Genomic DNA, 16,596 nt, shown 5'->3' on the forward strand with positions numbered 1-16,596 from the left:
GGGATGGGTGAGTCTGGAAATACTGTACTGTGGAAATTCAAAAGTTATGAGAAGAGAGAACAAACAGAAACCCAGGCCTGTACCTCCCTGCTGCGCATGGAGCAGGACTGACATCTCCCAAGAGGGAGGAGAAAAGCTCACCAGAACTAGAGGGGATCTCCATAGCATAGGAACCTTCTGCAAACAATGTCGTAAAGCAGAATTTGATATAAAGCAGGGATTGATTATAACATGTTTCATACTCTACGCCAGATAAAATAGAGTATCATTAACGGGAATATTTTCTTGGCAGTACTGAGCAATACCGGAGCTAGTGGAAAGTATTGCAAATAACAAAACAGTAGAGCGAGCAGGAGTGCAGTTTTATGTATTAAATAACATCTTCTGTCTAAAAGCTGTACAGTAGCTGACAAATATGGATGATTATGATCCACAAAAGCAGCTTTTTACACTCTCCTGGAAAGCCTGCTGCTGCAGACAGCCTGGCTGAAGCACAAATCACCTCGAAATCACATTTACATTTTATGTCATCAAAACATCATGAACTTGTACTCTTTAACCCAAAAATAATGCACTGCTCAAATGGAAGATTTTTGTTTTCTCTGAGTAACAAGTGGAGGGCAAGCAGAGATTAATTCTAAATGTGTTACAAATCAGGGTAGTATTTCCTTATTAGAGCATCCCAAGCTGCCTTCTTTTAAACAAACCATGAGGGTTTTTCTACCACTAAAAGAAGTTATGCTTTTGTACCGTACTAGAGGTGTTTGAATGCTCCATTTTAATAGGCATGTCTGAAAGGACTTTGTTAGCATTCAGCTTCTCCTCTAAAGACCCTGGAGAGGAGATGACCAAACAAATTTAACATAGACTTTGTTTTTCCAGGTTTGTTTTTGGAACTAACTCCGGTAAAGTCAGGAGAGCAATAAAGGTCATCTGGCAAAATCAGAATGAAAGCAGTGATACTCATACACAAGGTTGTCAAAGAAGACATAGAAATACACAAAGCAAAGCAAGAGGCTGGATTCTTCCTTTGTGTTCAAAGCTAACACCTCCAAGAACCTAGAAGCAGCACATAGTTCAGCAAACGAAAAAAAAGACATCGACAACAAACAAAAAAGGTGAAACCCAAGATAAAGGAATCTCTCCTCAGATCAGATCCTGTCTTGCCCAGGCTACCTTGGGTGCAGCTAAAACACATCTTCCTTGGGGTTCATGAAGACCTTACAATTGCCTTTCACACCCATCAATCTACTGCTACAAATCCCAAAACTTGGGATCATCTGATTTATTTTCACAAATTTTTGGAAATGGAACTGGGTTTGTTTTGGTTTTTTTTTACACTGTCCTGCAATTTTCAGACTGTGACCTGAAAGCAGTCTAAAGACAATGTATTCTAGATCAGAACTCCATGCTGCATTAAAACTAAGCACGGGGTTTCAGGATATACACTTCCACCTGAAATCATTTGCATTGAGAGATACTCACAGAAAGTTTCCCTCCTGGATTCCTTATAACCACCTCATGAATCAGTGAGGAAAATCAATGGATAAACTAAGAAAGAATTATGATACTTTTTATCCATTAATAAATCCAATGTTTCTGATCACAAAAACTTTAAATGCCATTGGAATACGAAGGCAAATAAAGCAATGGATCTCCGTACAAACCATCTGAAATTACAGAAGCATTGACTCTACAAACCCTTCTGGTCTGCACTCAATTTTCCACTAATTCAGGGGATTATGAGTTAATTCAACTGTTGCAGATTATCCCATTCTACCAAATATAATTTATCTCTAAAATTGTCCGAGTCAGTCTCCTGACATTAAACTCCTATCTGTGTGCTCATGCTCTATATAGCACATCATCCATACATTAGCCTGTATCTCAAGCAAGCCAAAAGAAGGTGATTGAGATAATCCCTTGTTCGTGGTGTTACCATTTGCATCTTTTCAAGACTGAACAGAAAATGAAAAAGAACTAAAATGAAAACAAACATCAATTTAAAATCAACTACTTATGAAAATTTATAAGCTAAAAATGAAGTTACCTCTTGCGTTACCTAGTGTTTGAGAGTCCAGATCATCATCAATAAACTCCTCACCCTGGATGATGTTCTGGGTGTCCTCACTGTGATTAACAGGGCTTGTCATCTCCTGCTCTTTTTCATTGTGCATCTGGGCGTAGACATTTCTGCCTGGCAGTTTCCTAAATGGGACAAGAACAAAAAATTTTAGGATGGAATTCTTTTGTGTCACATGCACACACTGGGATCAGAGCAGAGCTCCAACAGGGCAAAGTTGTTCCAGAACAAAAAATCATCACCAATCCCATCCTTCCTTAATTTTGTGATCACAACCTAAACTTACAAACTCTGTGTTCTCTTTCACAGTTTTATGTAACTGCTTTATCAGGATCTTCATACTAATATAATATTTAAGCATCCATTTCTAAGATTGACAGACAACGAGCAATGTCAAAAAAATTTACTAAAGCCACAGAAAACCTGTTTTAAGAATTCAAGCAATAAAAGGGCCCAATGGGTGTTCATTCCTGGTCCCAGATGTCTTCCCATAGGTTGAGCTGGGCTGCAATCATCATCACCTCTCCCTGAGCACGTGGGCTGACACTGAAGTGTGACAGCATCAGATGGCACTCACAGTCCATCAGGGCCAGGGAGAAAAAGTCAGGAGAAGGCCAAGAGATAGGGAATGGAAAGGAGCAGAGAGTGAAGAGCCAGGAGGTCAGGACCAAGGAGTGAGGAGTGAGAAGGTAAACAGGCATGGATAAGACTGGGAAGGTTGATTAAGTTAAGCAGGTGGCACTGAAGGAGACAGTTTAAAGTTTGGATTGGGAACTAATGAATTACACAAACTCTGCAAGTGAAAATAATTCACTGACTCTGACTGGAATCTAGAGAAACAAAACCCATCTTATTAAATGCCTCTAACAATTAGCACCGTGTCTGAGACTGGGAGGCTTATGACTTAATATTGATAAAGGGTTCTTAACCAGATTAATTTAAATTAGACTTTGTAAACTCTAAGGGAAAAATCAGGGACTGCCAGCTTTGCAATAGATTTTATGGTTTAAACATTCCTCAAGAGCCATTCCCTTTGTGCTGCAGCTGTGTCCACCTGCAGTGTGCCTAGGCATGTGAGGACATTCTTTCCCAAGCACCAAGCAGACACTTCAGATTAGGGAGCTGCAGGCTCTAAGCTCCATTTCCTGCAGTGCCAGAAGCTGCTTGACAGCTTGAGCAGCATGACAGCAGATCATGGCTGTCAAAGTCTGTGCTTAAAGCCAGATTATTACAATGGGCAGATGAGAAGAAAAGGAAAAAACAGGGTTGAACAGCTGTAGTTTCTGTTGAGCCCCTTTAGACACTGAGAAAATAGAAAAAGTGACACTAATGTTTAGGCATCTCTCTAAAAGCACCCATCTCCTGCTCCATAACACAGTAGCAGTTTAAAAGCTGGATAAATACACAGATTACTTTAGTTTCCCTAGGCTTTTGAAGAAGACCTGTTTAAAAATGCCATTTCACAAGAAGGTGTCTTTAGCAAGGGGCATCATTTTAGTTTGAGATAAAAAAAGTTACTGCAACAAACTATTCTGGAAAACAACTTTCATTGCATCAAAGTAATGAAAACAAATGGAAATCACAAAGAAAGCAAAGATGACTGAAGATAATCTCCTCCCTTTAATCTGAACAATCCAAAAGATAAACTGAGTCCTACATATCTACACAAACACACATACATGTATATAAATAAAAATTAGGTATTTCATCCCATTATTTATAGGTAGTACAAAACCAAAAGGAAAAGGACAAGGATGGAAAGAAGGTCTGATGACACAATGCTGTGCAATTATGATCACTTCAACAGGTCCGAGGGCTCTCCAACAAAAATATACACATAAAGCCAAGCCCTGCATCACTCTCCTTTCATTATATGGATTTAAAAAAATCATTTTGCAAGAGGGAAAGACATTCCTCATTACCAAAACAAATATATTAGGTAATTAATTTTGATTTTTTTTCTCTAGGGCCAGTAACTCCAGACAGTTTTTAATGTGTCTGGTAATGAAACTGGTCATGTGTAAAACTATTCTCTCAATCAGACCTGCATCAAACCTGTCAAACTGCTCACTTTCCGTCCACCATCAAATGCCTAAGGGAGACAAAACCCAGAAGAATGTCTCTCTAACATATCTGCAGAATTAGCACATATGTTTCTGCAATAATTATAATAACCTTCTCAGAACTATTTCTGACAGACCGGAGAAGCATCAATGGCATTATCAAAACAATTTCAACATAACAAAAATGTTCAACATCTCAAACCCATATGGCACATCAGGCCTTTGCAGTTGAGTAAAGGGAGAAGAGCTGCTGGTGTGACTGCTGCCTGGGACCTGTATGAAACCAGGGGAACAAAGTGTAAATCCTTTGGTGTAAATCCTGGGGCTTCAGCTCATGGCTCCTGCACGACTTACTGGTTAGAGACAACCACGAGCACAACACACACTAGTAAACATATTCAGCAAGAATGAAGAAACCTCTCAAATTCACAAATAAATGTGAATGTAATGTTGCTAAGAGCATTTCCTTATGGCTTAAGAATAAAATGAGAAAGAAAAATGTGAGCTGTTATTTCTCACTCGCCTTATCCTGCCCAGTTCTGCTAAGTACAGGTCCTTTGGGGAAGGTAAAAAGCTGAGGTGCTCAGTACTTCCTCACTTCCCTTTGCTCCTCATACTTGCACATTGAATGGACTGGAGGAAGGAGAATATCCCAGGCCTTGAAAAGACAGGTACTGCAGGCATTAGAGGCATTAGACCTTTTATACACTACAGAAATCTCTCTGTGTTTCACATTTGTTCAGTTTTACAAGGAACACACTCAACCACCCTGAAGAAAATGATAGTCCAAGCCTTTTCAAGAGGCATTTTGAACACATGTGCCAGATATTCTGTTTACAAGGGACAACCACTGTGGGATGAAATAGGATGTGGAGCCTTGCTAAAGATGGGCCTGATTCTGGCAATTTTGCTTCTCACTGTCTCTAACATGCAGGAAGGAGGCTGCTACCCCTCCTTACACAGAGTAAAACTCTAGTGTACCCTGATGTGCTTCCCTCTTCTTCAAGAAGCTGTTGATGTTGAGTCCAGTGTAACTGTTTGAAGCAGGCAGAGCTGAAATTCTTGGGTCTACATAAAAGATGTGAAGACATGACAAGACATGAAATTTGACCCAACAGATTTGTATCAGCAATAAGAAAATTGAAAGCACATTTAGAAGAACAGACAAGAAGATTATGCAATAGTTTCTTTGGAGGCTTTGCTCATCTGCAAAATGCATGTGCTTCACATCCATCACTGGAGGCAATTACCTCTGCTGAGCAGCACTCCATGGTTTACATTTTTAGTTCCTTTTGTTTTTTGTGTAGCACTTTTTTTCAATCATGAAAAAGAAGAAACATTATGCCTGCTTTGAGGACCAAGAAAATATGAGCTAGACATCTAATTCTGCACAGCACCACTAAAGAACATCACAGCACATGATTTTCACCAAGCTCTCCTGGTCCCAAACCTTTTAGAAGACATTCCAGGAAGTACTTTGTTTTCCTTCCTTTATTCAAAAATTCTAATCAATTCCTACCCCAAACTGTTAGCACTTAAAATTTTTCAGCAGGAAGGAACAGCAGGAGGGGGATGCAATATGGATTCCTACTCATTTAAGCTCTAGTTTATTTGGCTTTCAATTCCTTCTTTGTGGAAAAAAATATTCATTCGCCTTTATGAAACTTCATTTATTTTCCAGAGGCTTGATTAAAATTCCGTTTAGTATAAAAAATATGAACGTATTCACATGGCAAAGAGTATGGAACAATGTAGCATTCTCTCGGAACTTAAATAAAAATAACAACAATAATAATCCATTAAATAGAATACTTTATTGTGGTGTTGACTTTATTATGTTTGGATTAATGTTCAGATGACTGACTTCTTCATGCTTTAGGGCACTCCTGATGTATTTGCCTCTTTCATTTCCGAAATCTTTTCTGCATGCTATTACTTTGATTTCTGAGGATGTTTTTACAAAATATTATGGAACATTAAATTACTGCCTGGGTTTTTTTTGGTTTTTTTTATCACTAAAAGACATAGGTTGGGACTAAGCTTGCTCTCATGGAACATAAAAGTAGTAGAAGCAAGGTGGGGAAAAAAGATAGCTTTTCTTCAGAGACTGAAAATGAGATAGTAAGTCAATGAGGCAGAAAGATAACACAGTTCTGCTCCAGATTGTAGAAATGACTCAGGAGGGGATTCATTTACCAAAATTGGTACTTGATAGTAGCAGGCAAAAAAGGAATACACAGAGAATGGTATAAATCTGGGTGAAGAGGATTCATAGTGATTTGTGAAAACAATGTGTGCAGCTTGAAGTACACCAGCAGCAGTTTGCATACAAATTAAAAGATGAAGATTTTCATCCTCTTTCAGAGAATTGAATTTGCTGTAATTAACCAGGTAAAATACATAAGCACAAAAGCCAGCTATGTGCTCTGGTTTGGCTACTCTACTCTCCTGCTATTATGCAGAAATGAAAAATAAGAAAATGATGATTTCAGATCTTCTGCTAGTACCATGATGATTACATGGCAGCTTTGATGTGGCTAAAATATAATTTTCCTTTCCTCCACTTCATCTGGTGCAGACAGTGCTATTTCCCTTCTCTATACTGTTGCCCAGGATCCCACACCATAAAGCTTCTTCTGGGAGGATGAAGAAATCTTTTCTGGATGGCAGCTTGAAAACCACAAAAAAAAATACAAACATTGTTTCAAAGGGAATGGAAGAAGTGTGTTTTTACTGCACCAAATCTAGTAAAGATGGCATGGTAAAGAAAAAATATATGCAGATCCCAGATCCACATTAAGAAATAGCCCCAGATTTTTCAAAAATATTTTCCAGCTGTTTCATATTGTTGTGGGCAGAAGAAGCAGCTGCAGTCCATTTCACCTGGATGCTTAAAGAGCTGGAGCATACTATTGAGTATTGCAACATGTTGTTTGCTTGAGGCACCCGCTCAGTGATTTCCACACTCACAAGTGAGAGCAGAGCAGAGCGAAGGCGCTTCACTCGTGGCTTGCCCACCACCCACATCTCCTCCTGAACAGCCACAGCTGGCTCACATGCAAGGAATGACCCCTTGCTCCCTGTTGCCATGCTCAAAATTCCTCCCCTGAACCATCTAAACCAACAGCTCAGATAAAACAAACAGCTCATTTGTTGAATACCATTACAATTAGTTTTTGAAAACCCATCGCATTTATCATTTAAGTTGCCATATACAGAGTAAAAATATCCCTATTCTGAAGTCCTTTTCTACTCTGATCAAAAAAGATCAAGCCTCTGTGTTTCCCAAATAATTTTGATTTCTTTATTTTTTTCCCTTTGCTGAAAGCAATGAACCATGCTTGGGATTGCCAGGAGTCACTTCATGAGCTTGGGGACTCCGGGACCAGGTTTTCAAGAAGTGGCTGGATGCACCAAAAACCCATCAGATAAAGTGTGGGGTGCCTGAGGTTCAGGAATGGGGACATGAAACAATATATGCTTGCAATTTTACAGCACACACAGTGAAAACAGAGGGCAGCAGTCTTCCCAGTCAATTCTTAAGTATTTGGGATTAGGGCATACAGGAACAGATGTGACCTACAGTCAATCGTTGGCTAGACAGCCATGACAGCTCTGGTTATCCAGTAGATTATACAAATTTTAGACTTTTTTAGAGCAGTGAGCAGCTGTACCATTTACATCTTTTTTATTTAATGGGCATTCCTTGAGGAGTGATCTGGCAGTGGTTTGTACCATGCTTGTACATGGTACAATCAGCCAAAATGCCACTACCTCTACAGGAATCTGCGACTGTTTTTCCCCTACCCCCCACCTAATTAGATGTAATGCTCTTTTCTTTTCCTGTATATGAGGACTTGGACAAAGAATGTTATGCAGGATTGTTATTTTTAGATCACTGCTCTCTCCCAAAATTAATTTTGTTAGATTTACTTCTTGTCAGGGATGCCAATATTTAGTACTGAATATTGCAGTTTTCAAAAAATAAGAAATTAAATAGGAGCATCAAGTTTCAATACATACGAAAGATTAATTTTAAAAAAGAGGAACTGGATTAGTCTCTGATATCTTGTCAACACCATCTTTCATTTCCCTGCTCAATCTGACAAAATTAGTGTAAATTAGTACCCAAGTTCTTATGAGAGGTACTTCAGGAATTATTTGGGCAGGTGACCATGCTTGGGACAGGGAGCCTCAGTACTGAGAAACCCTGGGGCAGCTTGGGCTTGTTTCACCATTTTCTGTCAAAGCTAGGTCTACACAAAGGTCTGCTATTTTCTCTCCCTTTTTCATCACAAGTCCTGAACTCTGTCATTACAAATAGATGGCTGCTCTCGTGTATGAAGCTGTAAGCTCCCTGACAATCCAGTTGCCATCTCATTTTGCAAGCCAGTTTTTCCATCTTGCATCTTTGCAATTATCAAACTTAACTTTGAGGCAGCAAAGAGAGAGAAAGAGAGAGAGAGAGGGCAGCCCAAGACATGTTCATATAATCTCTTGCAAACCTATAGACCCAATCAGTGTAGTGATAAAACTAAGATCAAAAAAATTTCACTGATGTAGGGAAAAAAGAGTTTTGCCCCTTCTATTAATCTACATGAATGAAGGGAAAGCACCACCAAAGGTCTTCCATCTCTCCTTAGGTTTGTAAATCATACATCATACTTATGGAGAGTATTATCCTTTCAACACTCTACACATCTGTAATTTATCTGTGGAATTAAACCATATTTTTTATTTCCCCAAGTTATCTGAGTTACCATAGGCCACAGTAATTCTGAAATTATCACCTAAAATGGAACATTTTTTATTGCCTATGGCATTCTTTCAGCAAATTAATTTTTAATACCCAGGCATATAATATTGAAAAGTTGCCTTTATGCATTAAAGCCTGTAACTTTTATTTTTATAAAGGACACTCATTTCATAGCCTCAGTCCCTGTGGACCAGTTTTTAAACTCACATCCTCACTGTACTGACTTTAAAGGGACTGTATTCCCAACAAGCACTCCACGGGGATCCAGAAATGCAGCAATCATCTCCATAAACACAGGAAAGACTTTCTAAAAGGGATTAAAGATTTTGGTGGGCCAGGCATTCACAGGGAGCCCATGAGGAAAAACCAAAACATAGCACTCATTAGGTGCTCAGTACTCACTGAAGAAGAAATGGCAGATGAAGGATCCAACAAAAAAATTGTCAATTTTGAAAAGCTTAGCAGGAATATTTAAAAAGGATTCTTTAAATATCTCAGAAACAGATAAGATGCAGACTAAAATTGAATACTACTGCATGGTCATTCATCAATGCCAACAGCAGTTTTTAGGGTCCTGACAAACTTTTGAATATATCTCACAATAGTCCTCACTTGCATCTAAACTACCCCCTGCCCCCAAATGTAAATGCAAATTATTTTCACAAATAATATACAGAAGTGTGTGAGAGATTAACGCTCACAATTTGGAAATTGTACTATATTTTTCTCCTTAATAAAAGCTCTACTTATAAAGCAGTGTTTTAATGGGAATTTTAGAAAGGGCTCAAGGAATAATATGTTTTTATTCCTTTCTTAAATATTTTATACTTCTTCCACCACGCAGTAATTGTGACAGTTACTTAATTGCTCTCATTTAAGAGCTAATAATAGATATAAATCAGACAGCTTTTAAAAGATATCACAAGGAAGTTTTATGATAGAAACCACAAACAGAAAATCCCCCATTGCATTGCTATTGAAATAATATAATTACATCACATCAAGCATTTTTATGTTTCTCCTCGCTTCAGGCACCTAAAAGAGCAAAATGGATTTTTATTCCATTGTACACAGTCTGATACAGTGTTCTGGGCTTTGTCCTTTAAAGCAATCAGTTGCTATGAATTCCAAAAAGCTTAGGCTCTTGAAGAAAAAGGGGGTTTTCTTTATTGACATAAAATACTTTAGCTAAACAAACTCTTACTTAATGTTACCTACATTTAGTGCTGTCACAAACTTAATGCTGCTCCTAATTCTATAAAACAATATTAATTTTAAATAAAAATCACCCATTAAAAAATGAGACAAATCAGTATGAATCCTCACTGACAAACGACAACAGGAGCTGATGATGATGATGAAGGCTTGTTCCAGTATGCTCAAACCCTTCTGAATGCCCCAGAGATACAGAAATGCCAGTAGCATAAACAGTGATAACACTGCCCATGAACAAGAAAAAATTATTTAAATTGCACAGCAGCTCGGATTAAAATCAATTGCAGACTAAAGATTTCTTCAACTGTCCAAGGCCAGCATTGCTCAGTTTTGAGAACATGCTCCCCATAAGGGCCACTTGCAGAAATATTTCTTCCCTCCACACACTCCAGTGCCAAATTAAAGCTAATCTCTTTCTGTCAGTCATTCTCCATGGCATTGCCTCAGCAATTAAAATGTAATATGTGCAAAGAGAAGCCCCAGAGCGTTACATGCTTTGATAAAACCACTTTTTAAGCAAATCAGCATTGCAGATGCACTCCCTGTCCCGACAGTTTTAGCTTATTCATAACTGTTAGTAGTAATGAGAAGGGAATTAATCAGGAATAATATTTTAGTTCAGCTCTGATTCTTGATGGTATTACTTAGACAAACTGAACAAACTCTCCATAGTTCCCATATTGTTGGTATTTATCTTGGAACACAGCAAGTGAAAGAAACATCAGTGCAGTATCTTGATGTCTCAAAAGTTCAGAAAAATATGACTTTCAAAGTGGTGTACTTCTTGCAATTCTTCAAGAAATCTTCTTTACAACAACAATCTCTGTCTTGCTAATCTATGGATAAATCTAATTATTAAATGCATATATTCATTAAGGTTTACTTGCCTTTTGAACTTGTAGAGAATGAAAGCCCCAACTGCAACGAGACAAATAACAAAGAGAACCACAATAGCCCAGTAGCCACTGCTTCCTCCAATCCTCTGAGAGTCTGAAACACAAAATAAAAGAACAGTTTTGCATGTCCCCTTCCACATCATTCTCATTCTTGAGAGTTCTTTTCTATTTAATTGTCAGGTCAAAAGCATTGGTTGTTATTTTTGCAACCTCTTCTTTTCACTCCGTCTGTGGCTTTTTCAGAAAGGCAGAAGCACAGAATTAATTGGTGACTTGTTACTGAAGGACAGAGTACTCACTTAAAAAAAAGAAAGCAACAAACAGCAAAACCCAAGATCCTGAAGATTTAATTATCTGCATACTCAGTGATTGTTTGGGTTTTTTTCAGGGAATCTGAAGTTATCACAGTGAATGATCACCAGCTGTAAGCACATGCTTTGCAAAAGCAGGGCTGTATTAATCTCACAGATGGAGAAACCAAGGCTCTGAACAACAAATGAACTCATCAAGGTCATGCATTGGTAAAGGCTGCAATGAACGTGGGCTTCTTTCAGTCCCCTTTGTGCTGCCAAACGAATGTCAGCCCTTCACACCAGCCAAGGTACCACAGTGAGACTGCAGCACAGCTCTACATTAGGAACTAGATAAAAGAGCTTTGTCTTCCACAGAGAGCTGCCAGATGAAATATCACACCAGCATTTACATAAATTGATACTGGCTGGCTAAAGCTGTTCTCCCACAACACACTGAAATTAATAAAGGAGGATATATTATGGGAGGCAATACACAAAAATTACAGGACATTCTCATAAAAGATTCAGGTCAAAGCTGGACTTTTTGGTTAAAACATGATTTTATCCTCTCTCTGTTCAAAATTCACACATGTATGCACACATACTCTCTTCAACCATCACCAATAAATCCAGGGAGGCAGGAAATGCACACAACTCCCCCTGCCCCCGGCCTCATTTCCATTTGTTTTAAACAGAGAAAAAACATAATTTATCTCAGGATTAGCAATGTGGAGACCCTACAGCAACCTTCCCATTAGCTGATCAGAAGATCAGAGATGCATGGCAGAGATGCAGCAAGCCTTGTGTTAGACCCAGGTGGTTACAGCAGCAGAGTTAATGGCTGATATCAGGGCAAAGAAGTTCTGCTTTCTTAGCAGCCAGTGCAGCCTAAAGTGCCTTTGGATCACCAGATGAGTTTTTTGAAGCTGGTTGGCTCTTCAGGGCACTATTTTGTACAAGGGAGGTATTGATGTTGAGGTTACTTAGAAAAAGCAAGAAGCTTGTGATACATATCGTGAGGTATGGCAAAATGGAAACATCAAAATAATATTTATTTGGCTGTGACTGTTAATAATGACCAAATGAAATGTATACATGTATGTGTATGTATATATATAAAAACATATATATATACATATGTGTTTATTTATATGTAACAAGTAACAAGTAAGTATATACATATGTATTATATGTACACATACATATTGATATAAAGATTTTCTCCTTAAATTATTAGAACCTGAACAGGCATCCAAAATATTGATAGCTTTTTTAATATATTTACCTGAACCGGAGTCAGCTAAAGTCACTAAGACCCAGTATCCTCCCCTCAGAAAGAAACTGATGTTGTGTGCATTCAGGGCTTGCTTTATAGCTGCTATTCTCTGAAAATACAACAGAGAGAATGTCAGATGTCTTGTGCTCAGTTCCACTTTGACACTCAGTGTTTAAACAGGAAAACCTCTGGTTCTTTAAATGGTGAAAGCACTTGTCGACAATGAGCTGAAATCTAAAAGAAATTCAGTATTTGAAAATCAAGCAAAACTCCAGAAGACATAAAAGCTGAGAATGTCACAATTTTATGGCCAAATCTTTCTTTTTGATTACCAAAGTCTACGTTTACCTGGCATGTGACAGACAGCAAGTAATCTGCATGCATGTTGGGTTTACCTGAGTCATAACTCACACATGCATAATCCAATATTAAAAACCCCCCATTCTTGTAAGCTGTCAGAAGAAAGCCTGTGATGCCACTTAGAATTTCTTGCCATGAAAAGTAACTACTATTTAATAATGAACTGCATGTCATAACTTACCTTACCTTACGTGTAATGGAATGAATTCCATTTATAGCTGATTTTTAACAATACTCCATAAAAATATATACATTCATCCATGTGGAAAAAAATCAGTATTCCTCCCATTTTCCTCCAGTGGATAGAGCATAGTGAAATATGGTCTCTCATATTTTTAAGAAGCAGAACCATTAAATATACCCTCACATCCTAACCCCAGATGACAAATGGTCTGAATTATACTTTCTACTTGCTTGTGTCTTCAATATGGTCAATTTTCTAAAAGATCAGAGCTAGTTTTATACTCTATGCCTTATAATTTGGGACATGACTTCCCAGAGGATGCCAAATTAGAAATTTGCTTTATATCCATGAAACCTTTACAAGTAACTCCTTTTATGATAGTATCAATTATGGTGCTCATCTTTGACAAGCTTTTGAAGTATAATGGATAAAAATCCCTGTAGTCCCTCTCATATTATGGACAGACACTATACAAAAGTTCAAATATCATCATTCTTTTTGAGAAATATCTTACTTCTGAAGCCATTACACTGACTTTATTAAATTTTTTGATGTGGGAATGAGTCAATGTAAGGGTGAAGTGAGCACAGCTTCAGTTATTTTGCAAGACAATTAGAGCAGACAGCTCCCAAGTATTTATCTTGTTGCCTAAAGCCTGAAAAGAAAATGGATATGACAACTCCACTGATTAGGAGGCTTTAAAGTGATGCAGCTACCACTGAAATACATTTTCTTTGTATCAGTCCAGGTTTATTCATGTGCTTGTTGTGTACAGTGCAAGAGAGACAACTACTTTACCTTAATCTGATTTACAGCCAGTAAATGAAATTTCTGAGCTCCATAACTTTTGACTCCTCATATTTTCCTAGGAGATTTGTAAGGAACCCAACATTTAGTGTGGCTTTTGCTTAAGTGATTAGGACTTGTTTGTTATTTACTCCCCACTGCTGTGGGAAGTTAAATTTGTACCCGAATCTATCTGAACAATATGTCCTCAGGTCAAAAATTTGAATCTCATGTGAATCCAGCTAAAGATTCTGGCTTCTTTATTTCACTGATAGACTGATTTTTTTTCAGTGCTCATGTTTGGGGTTTTTTTCTACCTCAAGATTTTATTTTGAGCATGGTGCTGCCACCTCTCCAGCTTTTTAAAAAACAAATGTGATCTTTGGAGCTCCTCTCTAGACTTCTTAAGTTAAGGTTCTTATACCAGCATTTGAATTTTCCATCTTCTTTTGCTATGTCATTTACAATGACAATATTTGAACATGTGAAACACAATGGCTCCTGCATTACAAGAATGTAAAAGAATGAAAAATAATGACATTATTCAAACTCTTACCCAGGTATACATCTTGGATTCTGACTTTCCCTTTTTGCCAAAGCAACTCACTGGGAATTTTCATGAAGTAGTTTGTCTGGATAGAAATCTTCCTCAGAAGATTTCTGCCTTCCAGATTATAGTTTAATTGCACTTTAATTGACTCTTTCAACCGCACTCATCCCACCTGACATTAGACATGCAATAGATGTGCATAAATCAAGCAACCAAGTCTCCTCTGGAGTCAATAATTAGAATGGAATACTTCTGAAATTTCTCTGTTCTTGAAAGCAGGTTAAATCACAGTCAGCTTTTATTTCTCCCTGCATATATTTGGAACAAAAAGGGCTCTTGTCAGAGTGGAATAAAATTTCAGGATTTTCCAAAGGGCTCTTCCTACTGCACTGACAGCTCACTTACCATCTTTGTTATTGATGGCTACTTTTATCAGTAATGATTCATTTCTACATGACTAACCTAATAAACAGTATCCCATCCCAATGCCCCATGTAAAGCACCAATAAAAACTCCAGCAAGCAGATGTTCTCTGCCTGAGCAAGAAATTATTGCCTTTAATCTTTTTGAAATAATGTAATATTCCCAAACCTAAAAGGTTTTCCGCCGAGAACAAAGAGGCTCTCTTTAAGGAAAGACATTTTAGAACTATGTCTAAGTTAAGAGTATCAGGGACACCTCCTCCAAATGTGCAGAAATCATTCTGCATTGCTGAGTCCTCACAAAAGTGTCACAACACTGAGAGCTGGCACCAGCAGCATGACAAAGCACATCCACTGATTCATGATAAAAACCTTCAAGATTCTCCTCTAGTAACAGAAGGGAACGTAAGGAATCTTTAAACATATGACAACATGAGCATTTTCCTCTTGATTTACCAGAAGCTATTGCTTCTAAGTTTATTTATATAGGGTATATTTTCAGGGTATTTCTCAAGTCACAATTGATTCTGATATAACACATTTTATCAAAATTGTTGCCATTCAAGTCTAAATCAACCAACTTATATGCAGATATCAACAGCTAAAACGAAGTCCATTAGCAATAATATAAAAGCAGAAATGTAGGCAGCTGTCACAAGAAGACTGGCTGTACATCTCCACAGCATTTTACTCTATAAAACAATCAGTGTTGAGATGTGAGACTGTTCTACTTGACTGAAATCACTGCACAGCACAGGCTGCTGTAATTGCCCCTGTCTCCCCTGCTCCAGCCCCAGGCACCATGGGAGTGTCCTGACCTGGTTCATCCTCACAATGTCAGAAATGTACACCTACTCTCCAGATTATACAATTACTTTCCCCTTCTCGTGCCCCCCTAGTTCCAGAAAACCATTGCACGGTCTTACTGGAGAACTAATTACAAAACTGTGTCCTGCTTCACTACTGTGACATCCCTGCAGCCCCACTGAATGCAAGCTTTTCTGGATCCTTTGCAGCATGTGATTGCTCCTCTTTATGCTTTAAAGTCACTCACATGATGTTTCATTCACAAACATGACAAAAACCTTGAGACAGCATTGATTTTAACTGATACTGCCTTGAAGCACTAACACAGAAATTGGGATTTAAAGGGAACTTTGCACTTCAGTGCAAAACACAGAACACTTTACACTGGAGTGAAATGTTTCTACAACCAAAAGAATTTATGACCATTACTTTACTAAATTATTGAACTCGTCCATTCCCCATAGGCTCAGAATAAGGAATTTCCTTTAGAAGCTTCACCTTGCTTCTTGAAGAAATGGAAATTTTCAAGTAACTTTGAGGTGGTAATAGTCCCCTGGCTGAAAGCCTTAGTTTCTGAATGGGTCTCTACAAAAGAAACAACCTGCTAAAATTAACTATTTCCTGTAACATAATCAGGAATTCAGACTCCCAGGAATTCTCACAGTGATTACATGGGAGAACAGTAAGGGTTTCTGCCAAAAAATTAGGAAACTTAGTGCACTCACACCACAGTCTGTGCATTTTAATGATAGACACCTGTTGAAGGACTTGGAGAACTTCAGCATACTCCTTTGGACCTTCTGAAGTATATCTCATTAGCTCCAAACACAATCTATTAGGTTTATGTTAACACTAAAAGCTTTGTCTTACCTACTTCTCCAGCTCTTCAGAGACTGTGGCCTTGC

General features: G+C 38.1%; 1 protein-coding gene across 2 annotated transcripts in view; it reads right to left on the reverse strand.

Moving 5' to 3' along the window:
• Positions 1–16,596, reverse strand: part of SORCS2 (sortilin related VPS10 domain containing receptor 2) — a 531,576-nt gene that overhangs the window by 6,116 nt on the left and 508,864 nt on the right. For both annotated transcript variants that reach the window (XM_063401574.1, XM_063401573.1), the window contains exons 24-26: positions 12,592–12,691; positions 11,005–11,107; positions 2,063–2,208 (exon numbers count right to left, since the gene is read on the reverse strand). In XM_063401574.1, the coding sequence (XP_063257644.1) occupies positions 2,063–2,208; positions 11,005–11,107; positions 12,592–12,691 (349 nt within the window). The remainder of the gene's footprint in view (positions 1–2,062; positions 2,209–11,004; positions 11,108–12,591; positions 12,692–16,596) is intronic.

Source organism: Prinia subflava, chromosome 7 (assembly GCF_021018805.1).
Source record: "Prinia subflava isolate CZ2003 ecotype Zambia chromosome 7, Cam_Psub_1.2, whole genome shotgun sequence".
NCBI lineage: Eukaryota > Metazoa > Chordata > Aves > Passeriformes > Cisticolidae > Prinia > Prinia subflava.